The sequence below is a fragment of the Vombatus ursinus genome, unplaced genomic scaffold, assembly GCF_900497805.2.
Source record: "Vombatus ursinus unplaced genomic scaffold, bare-nosed wombat genome assembly UNPS02000580.1, whole genome shotgun sequence".
In the NCBI taxonomy this organism is placed as follows: Eukaryota; Metazoa; Chordata; class Mammalia; order Diprotodontia; family Vombatidae; genus Vombatus; species Vombatus ursinus.
The window spans coordinates 11,963,063-11,983,026 of record NW_020940358.1 but is presented as its reverse complement, the minus strand read 5'-3'; the positions used below and the strand labels follow the sequence as shown (position 1 = coordinate 11,983,026).

The 19,964-nt window shown below is 36.7% G+C and overlaps 1 protein-coding gene across 4 annotated transcripts in view; it reads left to right on the top strand.

Moving 5' to 3' along the window:
* Window positions 1-19,964, top strand: part of CDH26 (cadherin 26) — a 54,965-nt gene that overhangs the window by 22,092 nt on the left and 12,909 nt on the right. Inside the window, exons 5-14 of one of the 4 annotated variants that reach the window (XM_027851222.1) lie at window positions 280-427; window positions 872-1,038; window positions 2,415-2,543; window positions 3,951-4,136; window positions 6,755-7,023; window positions 9,991-10,133; window positions 10,958-11,191; window positions 11,394-11,435; window positions 12,216-12,343; window positions 16,740-16,799. In XM_027851222.1, coding sequence (XP_027707023.1) covers window positions 280-427; window positions 872-1,038; window positions 2,415-2,543; window positions 3,951-4,136; window positions 6,755-7,023; window positions 9,991-10,133; window positions 10,958-11,191; window positions 11,394-11,435; window positions 12,216-12,343; window positions 16,740-16,799 — 1,506 coding nt within the window. Of the gene's footprint in view, window positions 1-279; window positions 428-871; window positions 1,039-2,414; window positions 2,544-3,950; window positions 4,137-6,754; window positions 7,024-9,990; window positions 10,134-10,957; window positions 11,192-11,393; window positions 11,613-12,212; window positions 12,344-16,739; window positions 16,800-19,964 lie in introns of all 4 variants that reach the window. The other 3 variants (XM_027851212.1, XM_027851204.1, XM_027851194.1) reach the window with 3 other exon arrangements.

Here is a 19,964-nt window from a genome sequence, read left to right as displayed (position 1 = left end):
TCTTTGTGGGCTTGTGTCAGTTACACAACATGAAGAAGCATATTGAAATTGAACTTTAATGGGATCTTCTCTGCGTCAATTAAATTGTAATCAGAATATGTTCCAAGTGCATGAGGCTATGGGGTATTTATGAGGATGATTCATTTGAGATATTAGTGAAGGAGATATAACAATGATATAAACTTTTAAAAAAGAATAACAAATTATAAAAGATAATATTATTATGCCCCCCCTCCGAAATAATTGGTCTTGGCATTAATGTGGGTGGCTGTTTTCCAGATACGCTTTGATGTTGCTGACAGTTCAACTCGGAAGATTGTGGATAGATCTTTATTTTTCACTATCAAAGTTGGTGATATCAATGATAATGCACCACAGTTTGCTGAGGAAGAATTTAATATCACTGTCAAAAATAACCACAATCTGGGTGAGACCTGTTCACCTGTTGGGTGAGATTCATATTCCTTTTATTAAATCAGTGGAAATGTAGTTTTTATATTCTTAATATTTTATTTTTCCCCAATTACATATAAAAACAGAGATAGTATTCCTTAACTTCCTTTATGGAGGCTTCTTTACTTTGTTTAGTGAAACAGGATAAATGAAGAGTGGGGAAGGGATGTATTACTGAATGGTTTCTGGTATATATTTTCTTGTTTGGTTCTTAATATTGTAGGCCTGAAGTTTCCTATTCTGATTCTTTCTATTACTTAAGCTAAATTTTATACTAATAGTAAGATGACCTGGAAATTAGTTCATTAGCATTTAGAACTTCTGATGGACCACTAACAGCCTAATTAAAAGACATCTAAACTACACTAAGGAATTTTAATCTATTGTAACAACTGATTTTTATTTTCTTTCCTTCTAGATAACCCTATCTTTCAGGTAGTGGCAGTTGATTTGGATGAAGAGCAATCTCCCAATTCTGCAGTCTCCTATTTCCTTGTTTCACAAGAGCCATTGATAAAAGGAAATGGGTTTTACATTGATCACAGTGGTGGAGAAATCCATGTCTCAAGATGTTTAGATTATGAGGTCATAAATTTTTTTTTATTATTTTTAAAAGCTTGAATTCTGTCTCCTACATGTGAGTAATATACATGACTTCTAAGTGTGTAGGTGTATCTTTTTTTTTTCATTCATCACGTGTTTATTAAATGCCTGCTATATTCAGAGCACTGTGTCAGGCATCTTGCCCTCAAAGGGTTGACAATTTAGTAGGTAATTAACACTCAAATATAGATAACTATAATAGCGTCTTTCTTAAGCTGCTTAGGCCTGCACTGTATATTTGGTACAGACATATACTACATGATTACACATACATACATACACTATACACTGTTGGAAGGACTGTGATCTTCATGGGTGAAGCAAGTATCCACTCCAGTGAAACCCTAGAGCTTACTACATGTTTTTGTAGGATTATAGGATTCAGCAGGAGAAAAGACCTTTGTTGTTGTTATTGTTGTCAATTGTTTCACTTATGTGTGACTCTTCATGACCCCATTTGGGGTTTTCTTGGCAAAGATACTAGAGTGGTTTGCCATTTCCTTCTCCAGCTCATTTTATAGATGAGGAAAGTAAGGCAAACAGGGTTAAATGACTTACCCAGGGTCACACAGCTAGTGTCCAAGGCCAGATTTGAACTCAGGAAGCTGAGTCTTTCTGACTGTAGGCCTGTCACTTTATCCACTGTGCCACCTAGCTGCTCATAGAAATAGTAGATAAACAAAGCCAAGATTAAAACACGCGCACACACACACACACACACACACACACGCACATATATACATATAGAAACAAGTATATACATACATATAAGAAAAAGAAAAAGTTATCATTGAATCTGGGTTTTAATGTTGGCTTTGCTTATCTGCTATTTATATGACTCTAAGAAAGTTACTTTTCTCTGGGTCTCAATTTTCTCATCTTTAAAATGAGAGAGCTAGACAGGTGATCTCAAAGGCCTTTTTTGCTGCTGAATACTACAATCCTACAAAAATATTTCAAAAGTTCTAGGTTTTCATTGGAATGGATGCTTGTCCAACCCGAAAATCACAACCTTTCTGTATTTAAGTAAACTTTATTCATGAATTACAGTAGCCCCCAATAAATTTCATTACTTACCAGCCAAAGGTTGTTGAATCTCTCTGAACCTGGCTAGTCTGGTACTTGGACATTAGAATCAGAGTCTGTTTCTGGAAATGGCCCAATAACTTCTCCAGTTTGATAGAACCTGCCAGAGCTTCCTTTATGCTGGCATAGCCTACAAGATCTCACATCTATGTCACCATGAAACATTGGAGGGATACTATAAAACAATTGGAAATAAAAGTTAAGCAACAAAGTCAGTTAATTTTGTTTTCTTGCCATATGTTGGGAAAGCTAACTTTTTCCCCCATTCACAGGTTGGCCAATTGTTCAAATTACTGATTAGAGCAAATGATCATGGAGAGCCACCATTGTCATCCACTGCTACCGTTAACATAGCAATCAAAGATGGAAACAACCATATGCCTAAATTTACTAAGGAAGATGTAAGTCCAACAGTTGACTTATGTTTTTTAATCATCGTAAAGACCAATGAGATCTGGTCTCCAGTTTGCATTATCCCAGGATGTCTCCAGTTGTCTTGATGGGGTGGGAGATGTCACAAAATTTGCAAATAAGATTGGTTTTAATTTAATATCATAATATTATGGGGAGAGGGTTAGTGAAGAAGTGTGATTTAGATGTCAGGAAATAATATCCAAAATGATAGCATGTCATAAGTGAAAAAAGATTGGGAATCATTATTCTTGACCAACATGAGTGTATTATTTTGAGTGTGCATGATTTATTTTTAGATAGAATTAAGAGAACAGCAAACATTTAGTCTCTATTTCCAATTTTTTGCATAGGATTAAAAGAAAATATTTCCCAAAATAGTTAAGTATTTTAAAAACAATTTTAGGGGGCAGCTAGGTGGCACAGTGGATAGAGCACTGGCCCTGAAGTCAGGAGGACCTGAGTTCAAATGTGGCCTCAGACCAAGCACTTGACACTTACTAGCTGTGTGACCCTGGGCAAGTCACTTAACCCCAATTGCCTAAAAACAATTTTTTTTTTATTTTCCATTTTCTTTTCCAATTCAAAGTGAAATGATGATTTAAAAAAAAACAAAAACAAACTTAAAACAAACTTGATTATGATAGGGAAAGGTACTATTTTTGAGCCTGTTTTATTTTTGCCTGACTTGGTAAAGAGCTTTGCTTGACAAATAAATCCAGAAAAAGGACTGTGCTCTTTTGTGGTTTTAGTTTAAAGGCACCAAAATGTTACTAAGATTATTGAATAATGAGTTATTTCAAGGCTTATTTCTAACATAAAATTGTTTTCTGAATCTGTGTAGTCATTATGACTCATATTTATATGGTACCAAAAACCCTGTAAGGTAGGTAGTACAAGGAAAATTTTCCCAATATTACAGATAAAGAAACTGACACTTAAAGAGGCATGTGACTTACCCAAAGTCACATGGCATATATGTATTAGAACCAGAATTTTGACTCAGATTTCCTGACTCCCTAATACATTTTCCATTATTCTAAACTGCCTCTCCTTTAGTCTTTTAGGAAATTATCAGTATTTTTATAGGATAGAATAGTCCTTACATTACAGTACATTAATAAAAAAAATTAAAGGAATATTCTGGAATATTGGGAAAATAGCAGGTTCAAGAAAATTTAAAAAAAATTCTGCTTTTACAATCCAAGTAGCAGGTGGAGAGCGTGTCTTATTATCATCGGTTATTCTTCTGTCAAATAATTAGGATTTCAAATTCTTTTAGACATTTCAGTAAAGAGATGAGCCCAGGCTTTTTGGATTAAAAAAAAAAGAAAGAAAGAAAATGATAGAAATTTTCTTGGTCTCAATGGCACTGAAGTGATGATTGCTTCTTTCAGTATGAAATACAGATTTCTGAGGGCCAAATACAACAGGATGTGGTAAGGCTCCTAGTGCAAGATCATGATTCTCCATTCACACCTTCCTGGAGAGTAAAATACAAAATACTTCATGGTAATGAAGAAGAACACTTCAACATTGTGACGGATTCTGGGACCAATCAAGGAATTCTAAATGTCATCAAGGTAAAGTCAGGGCCACGGTGCTTTATCCAGATAGATTCTAGTAGATTCTCTGATTGTCTCAAGTTTTCCTGGATTGTTCATAATTGCCCTCTGGTATGGTAAAATAAATCTCATTACATTCATATATTAAAATTTGTTCAGCCATCCCCCATTTGTTTCCAGTTTTTTGTTGCTAAGAGATGGCTTTGAAAACTTTCTCTATATGGCATTATTAAGTCAAAGGAAGTATATACTCCCTTTATACTTTTCTAGTATAATTCAGAATTTTTTTCTAGAAGTCTGTCCTAATTTGTAGCCCCACCAATAGCACATTGCTGTGTTGGTCTTTCCAGATTCTTCTCTGACAATAGCCATTTATATCTTATGTAATTTTAAATAGTTCAGTAGGTATATAATTATAGTCATAGATCTAAATCTGAAAGGGACCTTTGAGACCATCTAGTCCAACTCCCTCATTTAATAGACAAGGAAGTTGAGGCCTAAAGAGGTTAAGTGACTTGCTCACAGTCACTCAGGCGGTGACATAAGAAGAATTTGAACCTATTCCTTTGAAGTCAAATTTAGTACTTTGTACCACAGTGAAAGATCAGTTGGTTTAATTTGTGATCATTTTTTCATTAGTGATTTGAACATTATCTTGAAAAGGCCAGGTCTCCTCCTATATCCAGGGCCATCACCAGTTATCTTGATCTATGTCTTGCCCCTAGACTCTGATGACTCTGGAGGAGAGTGTGAGACTGATGACTTTGCATAGCCTTCTGAAGGATGAATAACAAACAACAAACAAAGTGATTTGGAGCAACCTTTTTATTAGGCTGTTGATAATTTTCACTTATCTAGTTTTTTCCAAAGCTGAATTAGTAAACTGTGTGCTGAAGTGCTCTAAACCAACATTATCTCTGTCTGGCCAATATCTGTACACAACCAGGATCCTTGTACCTCACTAGGATAACTTAGAAGGTTTGAAATCTTAGAAAGAAAATTCTCAGGCTTGGCATGTACCTCCTGTCTTCATTGCATCATGCATTCTTAGCAGTTAAGATACTTTTTTCCTATGTGTCTCTGCTCCCCACCCCCCCACCACATTAAATCACTTTGTATACTGAGCAACTTTGTTATAAATATACATTTTTTAAAAATTCCCCTGGTTTTGCAGCCTGCCTTTTCACATTAATTTTTCATTCAGTTTTGATTTTGGTTGTATATTTCTATTTTGATTGGTGGTAATTTTATTTAGCCATGAAAAGACAAAAAAAAATCCATAAATGATTTGAGAATGAGCTGAAAACTTTCTTGTAAAAGACAATGTGAGTGTGCCATATGGAGACTTGTTAAAAAAAACTGGAGATATTTAACTTGGAGAAAAATTATGGAGATAGGAGAGAATATGAAAGTCTTCTTTAAGAAATTGAAGGGCTGACACATAGAAGAGAAATTAAATTTGTTCTATTTGCCTCCAAAAGGTAGAATTTAAGACCAAGGAAATGAAATGCAGAGAGGCAAATTTCTGCTGTCTTTGGGGGGAAATTTTTTCTAACAATTAAAGCTGCCTTCAGAACTCAGATCAATACAAGAACCAACCATGACTCCTAAAGACTGAATATTATCTTGAACACAAGATAATGTGTACATTACACAAGATAAAGATGAAAGGTACCTTAGAGATAATTGAATGTAACTGCCTCATTTTATAGATGAGCACGCTGGGCCCTAGAGAGCTTGACTTACCCAAGGTCATACTTTTAGTAAATGCCTGAGGCAGGGAATAAACCTAGGTCTTCCTGTTTCCCAGTCTAGCATGCTATCCACTAAGCCACCCTGCTCCTCAGTGATGACTGATGTCTGTTTCCTACCACTTGACAGAAATGTGATGCCGTAGAGGTACAGAATGAAGCATATATTTTTGGACATGTCCAGTATGTGGATTTATTTTGCTTAACTATGATAACTTACAATAAGGGAAGGTTTTTTGTTGGGGGGGAAGGGAGGGGGAAGACAGCATGAGAATTGGTGGGGAGAGAGGTGGCTATTGATACTGAAGCCAAAGGAAAAAAAGGAAGAGAAGTGTGTCCATCAAACATGAAAAGAAAATGTTCAAAAGATCACAGAGGAAGGTCTAGAAGGCAACAGACAAGTAAAGCAGCTTTGAAACAATTGAATTGAGTATATACTTTTGAAAAAAGCTATATATGATCAGAGCCATGATTTCACATGTAACCCTTTTCCTTGTCCTTTTCATATAGAAATAGAGATTTATGTTTGTTGGTATTTGTCATATTTTGAATGACACAACTAAATAAATAGATGAATGAATGAATAAGTAAATAAATACATAATTGAATGAATAAATACATAAATAAAAGAGTTCCCTCCTAAGACATTGAATTTCCCATCACTAGAAGGAGACCTTTAAACCAAGATTAGATAAGTACTTGTTAGGAATATTGTAGAAGGGGATCTTTTTCAAATATGAGTTGGTCTAGTTGATCTCTGAGGGCCTATTAATCCCTAAGATTCTTTGATCCTGTAATATAGAGAGAGCAAAGGTCCCAAGGTCCCTGTTTCATGTCAGCAACAAGAAACATTTGCTAATGAAGTCTTCTGTTTGCTATTGACAGCCTTTGGATTATGAAAACCTGCCAGAGAGAAAACTCATTATTGTAGTTGAAAATGAAGAACCATTTTCTTCATGTGAAAAAGACCAACTTGGTTATGGAACCATGATGGCCAGCACTGCAACTGTGAGTGTGGAGGTTATCGATACCAATGACCCTCCTCAGTTCCATCCTCCTAATTTTATCGTTCAAGAGGTTGACGGTGCCAAACCTGGGGCCCAATTGGGAAGATATAATGCTACTGACCCAGATGGGAACACCAAGAACATAAGGTGAAGAGGGAAATGAGGGTACTTTGCCATTGGATTGAAGCATGTACCATCACATGATACTATTGTTATTGCTTAAAATCTTCACTTTTTCAATATTGGTATTTCAAATTGCCATGGCTTCACTGGCATGGATACTCCTGCTAACAGGTTTAGATTACAATCTTTCCACACCTTAAGGGATAGTCTAATGAGTTGCTCTAGTTAAAAATGTAATCACCTGGTGGGGTCTGTGCTCTGGTAATGAGACTTTCCAAGCTGAACTAGACTGGTCCTCAGATGACAGATGCACAGGCTGTTGCCAGAGCTATACTAGAAGCTTTTCTAACATGATTAGACCTAAAACTATATTGTATTTGAGAATCTGAGAATCCAGGGTCACTGCCACACTATGATGAGACATTGGAATAGTGTTTAATATTATTAGAGTTTTTACTTGGTCAACTAATTTCTCCTATGGCTTAATTCTGAATCCATGATGTGATGGACTACCCACAATGGAGAAACACTTGCAGTTGCAAAAAAAGGAAAGACAAGGACTTTTAAAATTTAGCCTTAAGACTTCATAGTAGCTGACATTCTTGTAGTACTTTAAAGGGATACAAAATACCTTACATATGTTTTCCCATTTGATCCTCACAGCTATCTTGTTACTTTAAAATCATATAGTTAGTGCTGGAGGGGATCTAAAAGGTTCCCTGGCCCAACCTCCCCATTTTGCGGAACAGGGGCATAGAGAGGTTAAGCAACTTGCCCATCCAAGGCCAGACAGTGTTAGGGCCAGGATTTGAATCTAGTTCCTCTGATTCCAAATCCTGTTCTCTTTCTGCTGCATCAGGCTGTTGAATGACAGTGAAACACAATCTTTCCTCTCCACTCTATTTGCATCTAATTGGAATGAGGTCTCAGATCTAAGGTTACTAAAGAATTGCTTTCTTAATGCTTCAGATACTACAAGGATGAATGATTTGCCATTTATAGTGCTTCTGGTTTGTAAACACTGATGCCATTTATGTTTGTAGCGAGTTTTAGTTGCCTGATGGTGTGAAACTATAGATGGGAAAGTGGCAGGTTCTTTGACAATTTTAGCTCATCAAGTTTTAAAATGGAATGATAAAAAGCCCTGGCTTTTAAAAAGCAGAGAAGGGAGGGAAGGGGAAAGAAATGGCACCTTCTCTTATTCTTACCCTCCTAAGGGCCTGAAACATTCTGGTTGGTTGTTTGCTTTGGTGGGAGGGGGAGGGGAAGCTTTATCTATGTCTCTGAATTATCTATTGTTGATAACTCGACCAAGACCTGTTAACTGCAAGCAGTGAGATTAGATAGACTTTGTGTACCCTCTTGTATAATAAAGATACATGTCCTTGTGTCACACACTGGGAGAACTAGAGAAGGCATCTTAGAGATGATCTAGTTTAATATCCTTGTTTTAAAAATAAGGAAACAAAGATTTGTGGAGAAATGACTTGCCCCAAACTATACACATAGTAACTAACAGAACTGAGATTAGAACCCAGCTCTTCAAAATATACTACACAGGAAGATAAAGGGCTATTTATACTACCTAAAGTATTTGTCTGGAATTCCCTCTGTCTAGAACCGTCTCTTCATATAATGGAACAAACCAATTCAAAGAACATAAAATAAAATCAAAAATACCAGAGACAAGACACTCATAGAATCTTAGAACTGAGTGAGACTTTGGGAGCATACATTAGAACTGGAAAGGCCCTCACAACCTAAAACTTTCTTTGGTTGTTGTTAAGTTATTTCTGACCCTATTTGGGGTTTTCCTTAGCAAAGATACTAGAGTGGTTTGCCATTTCCTTCTCCAGCTCATTTTACAGATGAGGAAACTGAAACAAACAGGGTTAAGTAACTTGCCCAGGGTCACAAAGATAGTAACATGTCTGAGGCCAGATATGAACTCAGGAGGAGCAGTCTTCTGACTTCAGGCCCACTCTCTACCCACTGTGCCAGCACAACTAGCTGCCCAGAACCCTCTACGGTAGAGACCCATACAATACACAACCATAGAATGGTAGGGATGTAAGGAATATAGAATGACAGGGCTAGGAGAGACCCATCCTCTCATTTTACAACAGACAAAATTGAGATTTCATGTTTCTCTGAATCATTTTGCTAATATGGAATCTGACCATTAAGCAAGTAGTCAAATGAAGAGTTTGATTCTCTCTGCAAACGTAATGTTCTCCCCAGATCGGTATAGTTACTATTAATACAAAAGAGGGAGCAAGGGGAAACAAGGGATGGGGACTTTTCATTGATACTTTTATATCACATATTATTGTACACCTCAGTTTCCAGAGCTGCCAACCCTTGTGTCTTTTACCCCATTCTTGAACTGCAGCCTAATTCTAAATTCCTTTTCATGTGCATTGTGATTTCCCTAAAACATTTTAAAAAATTTATTATCTTTTTGTTTTTATGTCATATTTATTTCCTAATATAACCCCCCTTTCCTGACTCTTTCCCAGAAAGCCTAGGAATAAAAAAAAAGAGAGAGAGAGAGGAAAAGTAAAATGTAATTCATCAAAACTAACCAACCCATCAACCAAGGTTGACAGTATATTTGTTATTCCATACCCAGTCTCCCACTACTGCAAAGAAGGATGGGGCAGCTAGGTGGCGCAGTGGATTGAGCACTGGCCCTGAAGTCAGGAGGACCTGAGTTCAAATGTGACCTTAGACCAAATACTTGACACTTATTAGCTGTGTGACCCTGGGCAAGTCACTTAACCCCAACTGCCTTAAAATAAATAAGAAGGGAGGTGCTTTTTTCTGTATTCTTCCTGACCAAACTTAATCACTATAACCACACAGCATTCATTTTCATTTTGTGGTTGTTACTGTCATTTCATTTACACTGATATAGTCATTGTAAATATTGTTTTCCTGGTTCCCCTCTTGCTGCTACTTTTAAATCAGTTTTGCACCTCATTCATCAAGGTTTAAACTGGTTCATGACCCTGCCAATTGGGTCACTGTGGATGAACTCTCTGGGGTGGTTACTACAGTGAAACACGTGGATCGGGAATCCCCTTATGTGAATAACAGCTTTTACACGATTATTGTCAGTGCCATTGATGATGGTAAGTACGTAACTCAGACATAGACAACCCAAGGTCCCTGCCTGAGGAGAACAGAACACTCATGAGAATCTTGTACCAGCACAACTCCCTAAGACTAACATATTATTCTTGCTTTTCCTGCACTCACAGTGGAACCTGTGAGAGCAGTGTTATAGGAGGAAGAACTGTAATAGTTCAGAAGTTCAGATAGTAAAGGTTAGAGTGAGGAGTTAAGCTCGGTTCTTTTAAATGTAAGTCCAGTGCACTTTCCATTATACCAACCTGCCTTCAACCTTAACATATCATTTGTTTGTTTTTAACTGAACCTATGATTTCATTGGTATAGGAAACAATCTGTGAAGAAACTGCTTGCAAATGCAGATTAGGATCTGTTCTGCATCCTAGTCTAAGAGAATTGCATTAGACACTAAGATTTTGTAATTTACCCAGGGTAACACCTCCAGTATGTGTTGGAAACAGGATTTGAACCCAACTCTACTTGACTCAGAGGTCACCTCCCTCTCCCCCCTACTACACTACCTCATAAAGATGTCATGTCTACCATTTATTAAACCATCATTTTAAAACACACTTATCAAAGACATTTTGAATTTTTCATTATGTAGGAAAATAGATTCAAGCTGTTTTCAAAATGATTTGTGATTTCATCATGAAATATGGACCAGTGGTTAATTTGAAGTCATATTTTTCCTGAAATGCTTTCATTGTCACTAATTTTCTTCCTGTTTGTGTTCTTTTTGGTGTAGATGAAGAATATACCTTAAATTGAGGGGGGGGAAATGAATGTTAATCCTTTCACTGATCTGTTCTCTTTCTATTCCAAGGCATCCCACCCCAGACAAGTACAGGAACCATGATGCTTTTTCTTTCTGATGAGAATGACAACACACCTACTCTTGTTAAACCTTCCATGGAAGTTTGTAAGACCGAGCAGAAAGCACCTATTCTTGTGGAAGCTGAGGATAAGGACTTAGATCCATTCTCTGGTCCTTTTACATTTGAATTAGATGATACCTCTGGAAATATAAAAGATACTTGGAAGCTAGGAAAAAATTTTGGTAAGTTTTCCTTCCTTGTATTTTCCATAAATTGGCTCTATGTTACATGGTGCCTTGCACATAGTAGGCACTTAATAAATGTTTGTTGAAAAAATACACATTTGTGGCTTTTACTTGATCTAGTTTTAAATGCTGTTTACTATTTGCATATAATAAGGTTTATAATTTTCTTATCTACAACTGGGTCTTTTCTTCCCTCTAGGTTATTCTGTGGAACTTCTAATGTTAAGAAGTCTCCAAAATGGTAATTATTTAGTGCCCTTCATTATCTTAGATAAGCAAGGATTTTTCAAGAAACAGATACTGCATGTGAGGCTGTGTTCCTGTCTCGAAGGAATTACCTGTGTATCTTCAGTGCCCTTTTTAGGACTTGGTGGGGGTGCCATTATCCTGATATGTGCAGCTTTCATGTCATTGGCAGGTCAGTAGTTGGCTTATAACATCATCCTGTCTTTCAATAATACCCTGTAACCTGGGGCATTGAATCATAGGACATCACAGTTACAATCAAAATTAATGATGGGAGGACTCTTTGACACTCTTAAAGAAGTTTTATTAGGACGCCACTCTAAGACTTAGTTTGGGTTCAACTATTGCCTAGTGCTTCTGTCTGGCTAAGAAGGACAGCATTTCTACCCAATAATCCATTGCTTAAAGTCATGGGCCAAGAATAGGAAGAAATGGGGCAGGGGGAAGTGTGACCCTGGGCTGTTACAAGGATTTCTATGAAGCATGATTGACATGCTTGGACATGAGCTAGATGATGTAGGGGGAAATATTCTATTTTGAAATATGGATCAATGGCCCACTTCTTTAAAAAAATACATTTTTGTTGATATCGTTTGTTTTTACATCACTAAATTTCCACCTTTATCCTCTTCCTCCCTCCCAGAGAGCCATCCTATATAAGGCCTCCACTTTTAGAAGCTGATTTTTTAAGGAGGGTAAAAAAAAACCTGCTAAGTACTTAATATGTGTTTGCTGAACTGACAAAATAAATTTGAATTTTCTTCCTTTGTAGTAGCTCTGCTTTTCCTGCTGTGGTTTTCTTTTGGATCTGCAAACAAGAGGCAGCCAATGTCCATTTCTCACGAACAGGGCAATCAGACCTTAATCAAGTATAATGAAGAAAGTGAAAACACTTTGATGCTGGTAATAAAATATATCTTTAATGTGTTTATTTCAGGCATCAGTCATCTTGATGATCCCTGTGCTTATACCATAGGCACATGCTGGTTGACTCACATGTTGCTAACTCTATCTCTCATCATCTATTACCTCTTATCTTTCTTCTTCCACTCAGCTGTTAAATTGAACTTCTTAACATGCAGGTCTGGCTATGTCATCCTCCCTGTTCAATAAACTCCACTGGCTCCCTATCACTTCCAAGATTAAATTTAAAATCCTCTGTTTGCCATTCAAAGCCCTTTGCAATATGGTCCCCTCCTACCTTTCTAGTCTTCTTACAACTCACTCTCCTTCACATACTCTGATCCAGTGACATTGGTCTCCTTGCTTTTTCTTGAAGAATATATTCCATCTCCTGACTTGGAGAATTTTTACCACTTGTCCCCTAGGCCTAGAATTCTCTCTCTTTTCATCTCCACCTCCAGGCTTCCCTGGTTTCCTTCAAGTCCCAACTAAAACCCCATCTTCTGTAAGAAGCCTTTCCTAATCCCTTTTAATTTTAATGTCTTCTTTCTGTTGGTTTTCTTCAACTTATCTTGTCTATAGTTGTTTGCCTAGTATCCTTTCCACTAGACTGCGAGCTTCTTTAGAGGAGAGACTGTTTTTTTGTCTTTCTTTTTATCTCTAAGGCTTAGTACAGTGCCTGACACATAGTAGGCATTTAATATGTGCTTGTTGACTAACACACATTTTAAGCAGAAAATCAAGAAAACATTTTCCCTGAGAGGTTCCTTAAAAGCAGGAACTTTTTTGTCTTTATATCCCCAGAACTTGTTACTGTACTTTAAATATGGTAAATCTCTAATAAATGTTTGTTCGATTAAATTTCTTGCATTATTCTATCCCCAGCTATTTTTATTTTATGTGTTTTGGAAAAAAGAAAGAAAGAAAACACTCAGTTCCCCAAAGAAACTTTTCAACGTGAAAGGCCTGAGTACCAGCCACCTCCGGGAAATGTCACAGTAAAGGAGAAATCTAGTCAAGACTATAATTCAAGCAGGAAGTCAGGACTAGGGATCCCAGCCAAAGACATGTAATACTTGTGTGCCGTAATCCCACCTGCTTGGAACTCACTACTACCATGACTCATATGCTCTCCCTAACTCTGGCAACAATATCCAATCAACTCTGCCCTAGGAATGTACTCTCTACATTAATAGGACCTATCTATGAATAAAAGGGCAGTTAGGTGGTCCAGTGGATAGAGCACTGGGCTTGGAATCAGGAAGACTCATATTCCTGAGCTAAAAACCAGTCTCAGACACTTATTAACTATGGGACCCTGAGCAAGTCATTTAACCCTGTTTGCCTCAGTTCCTCATCTGTAAAATAAGGTAGAGAGGGAATGACAAACCATCAGTATCTTTGCCAAGAAAACCCCAAATGGAATCACAAATAGATACAATTAAGACAACTGAACAACAGTAGCATCTATAAATAAAACCATATTTATCTGTATTTATCATGTGATAACACTGTTATTGGCATTCCTTCTATTGTTGCAGGTACCAACTCCTACATACCTTAGTAGGATAATTTTATGAGTGGTTGTAGCCAAAATTATTTTTACCTGGTGTCCAGTTATCAGGCATTGAACCACTTTGAACTCAGCAAGGCTGTTTCTCAATTGAGAATCATGTCGTCTATCACTTGACATGCACTTAGAGCTGTCCCTTCCTGCTTAATAGGACCTACTGGAATAAGCTTTGAAAAAAAGGTGTTTTCGTGATGATCAATTAGTTAATAACATCAGAGTAAGACATCTGTGGTGAAAAGTAAATTATATATAAGAGCAAAATAATAAAATAACTATGAAAGTTTTTTTAAATAAAGCCTAATACTTGATCCAAAATAATGTTGTTACTTGACTCTCCCATATCTTTTTTTTGTAAGAAATAGAAACTTTTATTATGAAAAAACTATGAAAAGGTGGACAAATATTTTCAGAAAAATTATGAAAATTATAATTTCTCCAAGGAAGTATGACTTCCAACATTAGACACCTTAAGATTACAAAACAGAGAAACAGGTCCTGGTTACAGATGAAATGAGGGGATTATGCTAAAATTTTGTGTACTTTTAAATAGTTTTTATTATTCACAAAAATTGAAGGCTATAGGCTGCATAGTCTGTCATAGCCTAATTATAGATCCCTAATTCCTAATTATCTTCTACGTATTTCAGTTTCACCACGACACCTCCCCTAATTCCTTGATGCTCAGCTTAAATACTGTTTTTGCTTAACCGGTTCCCTGTCTCCATCTCAGACTTGTTTGGTTCCTACTTAGAAGCCCAAGTTTAGTACCATCTACTTAGCTCTCTGATGCCTACTAACATCATTCTTTTATCCTATTCTTTCTTACCATTCACACCTGACCTCTGCTCTGATTGAGAAATTCAACTCACCCTCATTTACCTATTTCTGTTCCTTCTCTACTAGGTCCTTGATGTCATATATTCATGAAGCAATCAATTTTATACCACCCTTTGCACACAAAAACATAGAGTACTACCTTGTACTTTAGAATGAATCATGGATTCTCCCATATCTTAATAAAATATTTATGAAGCATGTCTATAATCCCCTTGGCCAACTTCCATGAGGTAATCCCTGATGGGGCACCTACAAAGTTAAATGTAAATAGATGTTGTCCTCAACCTTAATAAGAAGCTGATATTCTGTCAAAGGTTTGGTAAGCTCCTTCTTAATTAGAATCACTCCATGGTTGCCATCATCACTAGCATAAAAATGTTAACTAGCTTCCTTTCTAAAATCACTCAAGATACATTTATTACATAGCTACTATATGCAAGATATTACACTAGATGTGCAACATACTATACTAGGTACTCAATATACAAAGAGAAAAAGGAAACAAGGAAGACCTGGCATGTTTGTAGGCAGGGGGAAAGAAATCTGAAAGTGAGAAGATTTAAGATGAGAAAGAGAGAAGGATGAAAAGTACAAATTTACAGAGAGATTGTCCTAAGCAAAGAGAGGGACACTTCCTTTTTAGAGATTGGAGCAAAAATCGGAGTCAGTGGAGAATAAGATAGAGATTTCAGTTGTAGTGTAAGGGGAGAGGAAATTTATGTGGATGGACTCAATTATCTCAATAAAGTATGAAGAGTGAGCCCTTACTAAGAGTATAGTAGGGGGGGAATGAGGGGTTGGAGGCAAGAAGAAAAATTGTAGAGTAGCCTCTGCAAAGGAATGTGATAAAGAGTTTAGGGTAGAGAAAAACATATAATAAAAGTGGTCTGATGTCATAAGATTGTAAAAGAAGCAAAGTGAGGTGAGAGCAGGGATGATAAGCTAGGTGAAAAGGAGGATTAGAAGGATGTAGAGCCTGAAAGTTGCAGTAATAAGGAATGGGTTTAGGGAAAGTGAGGTAGAGAGAAAGATGGAATGTCTAGGAAATTATTATCAGAAAGAAGAATTTCAGTGTTTATGGTCACAGACGTGGCTTGTTGACTTAGACCTAGTCCCCACTTAGTAGAGCCCCTATGGCCATATTGATGTAGTATTTTCTCACATACTTTGATGATACAAGGTAGTGGGGATGATTCCTTATACGAGACTGTTGATATCAGGTGGAGGAAGCCTTGAAATTCAGCCCTTGAGAGGGGCTGGATATGGAGCCCCATCATTCTGGGTCCAGTGATGGGGAAGCGAGGAGCAAGCTCTGGGGCAAGAACCTTAATGTCAGCCACTTTCCCTCCCTCTCTGCAACATGAACCTTTAGTGATAATGGAAGACCAAGACATTGTTTATTCACATAGATCTAATGAAAGGAAGGAAGGAAAGAAGGAAGGGATTTATGAAGCATCAGTATGTTCCAGGCATTGTGCTATGCTCTTTAGAAATGTTATCTCATTTGATCCTCACAATAGCCCTGGAAAGTAGTTGCTATTATTATCTCCATTTTACAGTTGAAGAAAATGAGGCAGAGAAGAGTTGAGTGACTTTCCCAGGGTCATACAACTAGTAAGTGTCTGGATTTGAACTTAGGTTTTCCTGACTTCAAGCTCAGCATTCTATCCATTGTACCACCTAGTTGTGATATAAGAAAATAGGCAGTTCCTCTACACCACTTGAAATGCTCAAGGCCTTTTTTGAACACTTGGAATGAAAAGTATATCAGTAATTTTAAAAAAAATCCAAACCTGCTAATTAAACATCTCTTTGCAGTAAAACTGGGTTTCAAGGAGTTAGATTTTTCTGTGACATAGATAGTAGTTGTTGAGGGCAGGACACAGAATGGGGGATATTCATATTCTGGGCATTTTCCTTTAATTTTTCCATCATTAATTTCATCAAATTGGTTCATGTTTCCTCCCAACCCCACCTCATTTATAGGTGAAGTCAAATGCCATGGGTCAAATTTCACAACTTCTTGTAAACAAAGGGAAAGAAATGGTAAGTAATAAAGTAGTATCGATTGGTTTTCTTGAAAAGCGAATAATTCTTAATTTAAACAGAATGCAAGAAGAAATTAAATATTGACTTCTAAGCCTTTGCCAATTTTGTTACCTAGAAAACTCTCTTCCCTGTCTCTCAAGATCCTACCTATCTTTTAAGGCCTAGCTCAAGCTTCCTGTCTTCTCAGAAGAACTTTATAGCCCATTAGGATGTCAAGATTTACAGCTGAAAAGGACCTTATAAACCATTTCAGCCAACTAACTTAATTTTCATTTGAAGAAACTTAAGGCCCAAAGATGGGAAATGATTTGCCAGAGGTCATATAGATAGGAAGTAGCAGTGTCCAGACTTGAAACCAGGTCCTCTGACTCAATGTTGGTTCTGTGGTTGCCACCTCAGCCTACACTAAGCCCTCCCATATCCTTTTTCAGCTTGGCATCAGAGGATAAAGATAGAAACAACAGAAATTGCAGATAGGCAGACTTCCGGTCAACTTGAAGAAAATTTTTGTAACAACTAGATATGCCCCAGAAAAGAATGAACTTCCTTTGGAGCTTTTCAAACTGAGGGCTGGGTGGTCACTGGTGGAGATGTGGTAGAAAAGATCATTGTTCAGGTATGAGGTGGACTACACACTCTCTGAGGTTCCTTCCAATGCTAAGATTCTATGATTGGTTGAAGTCTTACAGATATTTTCTCTACACAATTCATTTAACACTTTGCATAAAGTATCTGTTAGGGTGACTTTTTGTGTGTATATGTGTCTTTTTTCACTAACTAAGTAACAAATTCTTCGAAGGTAAAAACTGTCTGCTTTGTACACCCTTACAATGACAAGCGTCATAGCCTACACATAAGAGCTCAACAAATACCTGTTGGATGGATTAAAATCATTACAGTGAAATCTCGGTGATAAAAGCAATGCTAACTCTGTACCCAAGACAACTATGAGTTATCTATTGCTTTTGCCAACAGTTCCTGGGTAGTCTACTATTTCTGTTTCTCCTAGGCCAGAAAATACCATATAGAATACCCAATTTAAGATTCATTGAGTTTTTTATCTACATCAACATCTTTATCACCATTTCTGTATCAAGTCAAGTATACTTTGAATTTAGTACTTAGGTAAGAGAAATATATATCCATCTCAGTCCTTAACACTAGTGATTTGGTAGTTGGTGCTTAAATTAATATTTACCATAAAACTGACTACTGCATTTGTCATGATTCATTTATGCACTGGTAAAGTAAAGCACATTTTGGACCAAATTCTAGAAAATTTGGTGTTTTCTACTTAAACATGCTATATCTGTCCTAGGGCAGCTAATTGCCATAGTGAATAGCATGTTGGACCTGAAGTCAGGAAGATCTGAGTTCAAATGTGACCTCAGACTATTACTAGCTGTGTGACCTTGGGCAAGTGATTTAACCCTGTTTGTCTCAGTTTCCTCATCTGTAAAATGAACCGGAGAAGGAAATGGCAAGCTGCTATAGTGTCTTTGCCAAGAAAACCCCAAATGGGTTCATGAAGAGTTAGACACATCTAAAATGACTGAATAACAACATTACTTGTCCATTTGTTATTGCCATTTTTACATAGTTTGAAAACGAAAAAACTGCTTTGCTATTATAGAAAAAGTGTAATTATGGAATTCATGACAGTATTAGTCTATAATTTCTAATATTTCAGATGGAATATTTAGAATTCAGAACATTAAGTATTTATGTAGTTTTATGTTATTCTTGTTCAGAGATGTTGTTTATCCACCATCAATAGGAAATGTGTTTCAAGGTTTCTTTTTCCACTTGTGATAATAGATTTTATTATATAATGATGATAGCTCATTCATATGGCACTTGAAGTCTTTATTTTATAAGTAAAGAAAATGAGACTTAGAAAACTAAAAATAATTTGCCCATAGTCACACAGCTAGTATCTGAATTGGTATTTGAACAAGGTCTCCTGATTCCATGTCTCTCAACTAATTGTGGATCAAAATCTATAATCTTTTGCTAGATTCACCATTCTCTCCTCCTTCCCCACATCTGAGTTAGAAATATAATTTGTGTCTGATTTAGGAATTAAACCTGCAGCCCTGTCTTCATTAGCAATGTGCTTCACTCAACTGAGCTAATTGACCACAGGCTTGAAATAAATATAGGGAAAAAAAAAAACAAGAAATAAGCAATTCTAAAAGATGTCTGTGGGTTTTTGTAATGTGACCATGCATTATCATGTAGACTTCTCACTGCTTTCTCAAGATCATTGGAGCTATTGAATCTTTAGTACAAAAATAAAAGCAAAGCTTTTTAAAAAATTTTTTTTAATTTTTTTAAGGTGAAGCTTTTGAATTTCTGTACTCATTCCTTGTGTATGTGATTATATCCAGTGATAATATACATGAGACCAAAGAACTTTTTAGTTTATTTAATGTAAGAGTTGTGAAACATTCTTCAAATCATAATTTGTGAGAACCAGTCACTTTACTGATGTCAATATTGTGGTTAGAAAAAATTACTACTAAATGGCTATGGAGGGGCAGCTAGGTGGTGCAGTGGATAGAGCACCAGCCATGGAGTCAGGAGGACCTGAGTTCTAATCCGGCTTCAGACACATAACACTTACTAACTGTGTGACCCTGGGTAAGTCACTTAACCCCATTGCCTAACCAAAAAAAAAAACAAAAACAAAAAACAAACAAACAAAAAAAATGGCTATGGAAAGACATTAACTTTGGGGTTGTCTTAGACTAAAAACAGCTGACTCTTAAATGTTCTTGGGGGTTAATAGGTATGGATTGTTAATGAGAAGATGTTCTAATAAATGGTCTTCTAATAGCAAGACATAAGCCTAAGGCTTCCATGTTCTCAATTCTTATTTTTTAACTGAATTCCTAAGAACTTGGACAGTCTCTGACTGTGGTTGCTGTGGTGTGAAGCCTCACATGTAAAGATGGTATAAGGATAGTTCTAATGCAAAGTCTCAGAGTAATTATTTGTAACTATTTGAGGTGCAGCAAGTTTACACCAGACTCAGTGATCAGCATTCTCTTTAAGATCTAAGTGCCAGCACTAAGGCTGAGCAATGCTTGTAGGAATCTAATAGGCCTAAGGCATAGGCTACGGAAAAAGGAAATAGGACAAAGGAAAAAGAAAGAACTT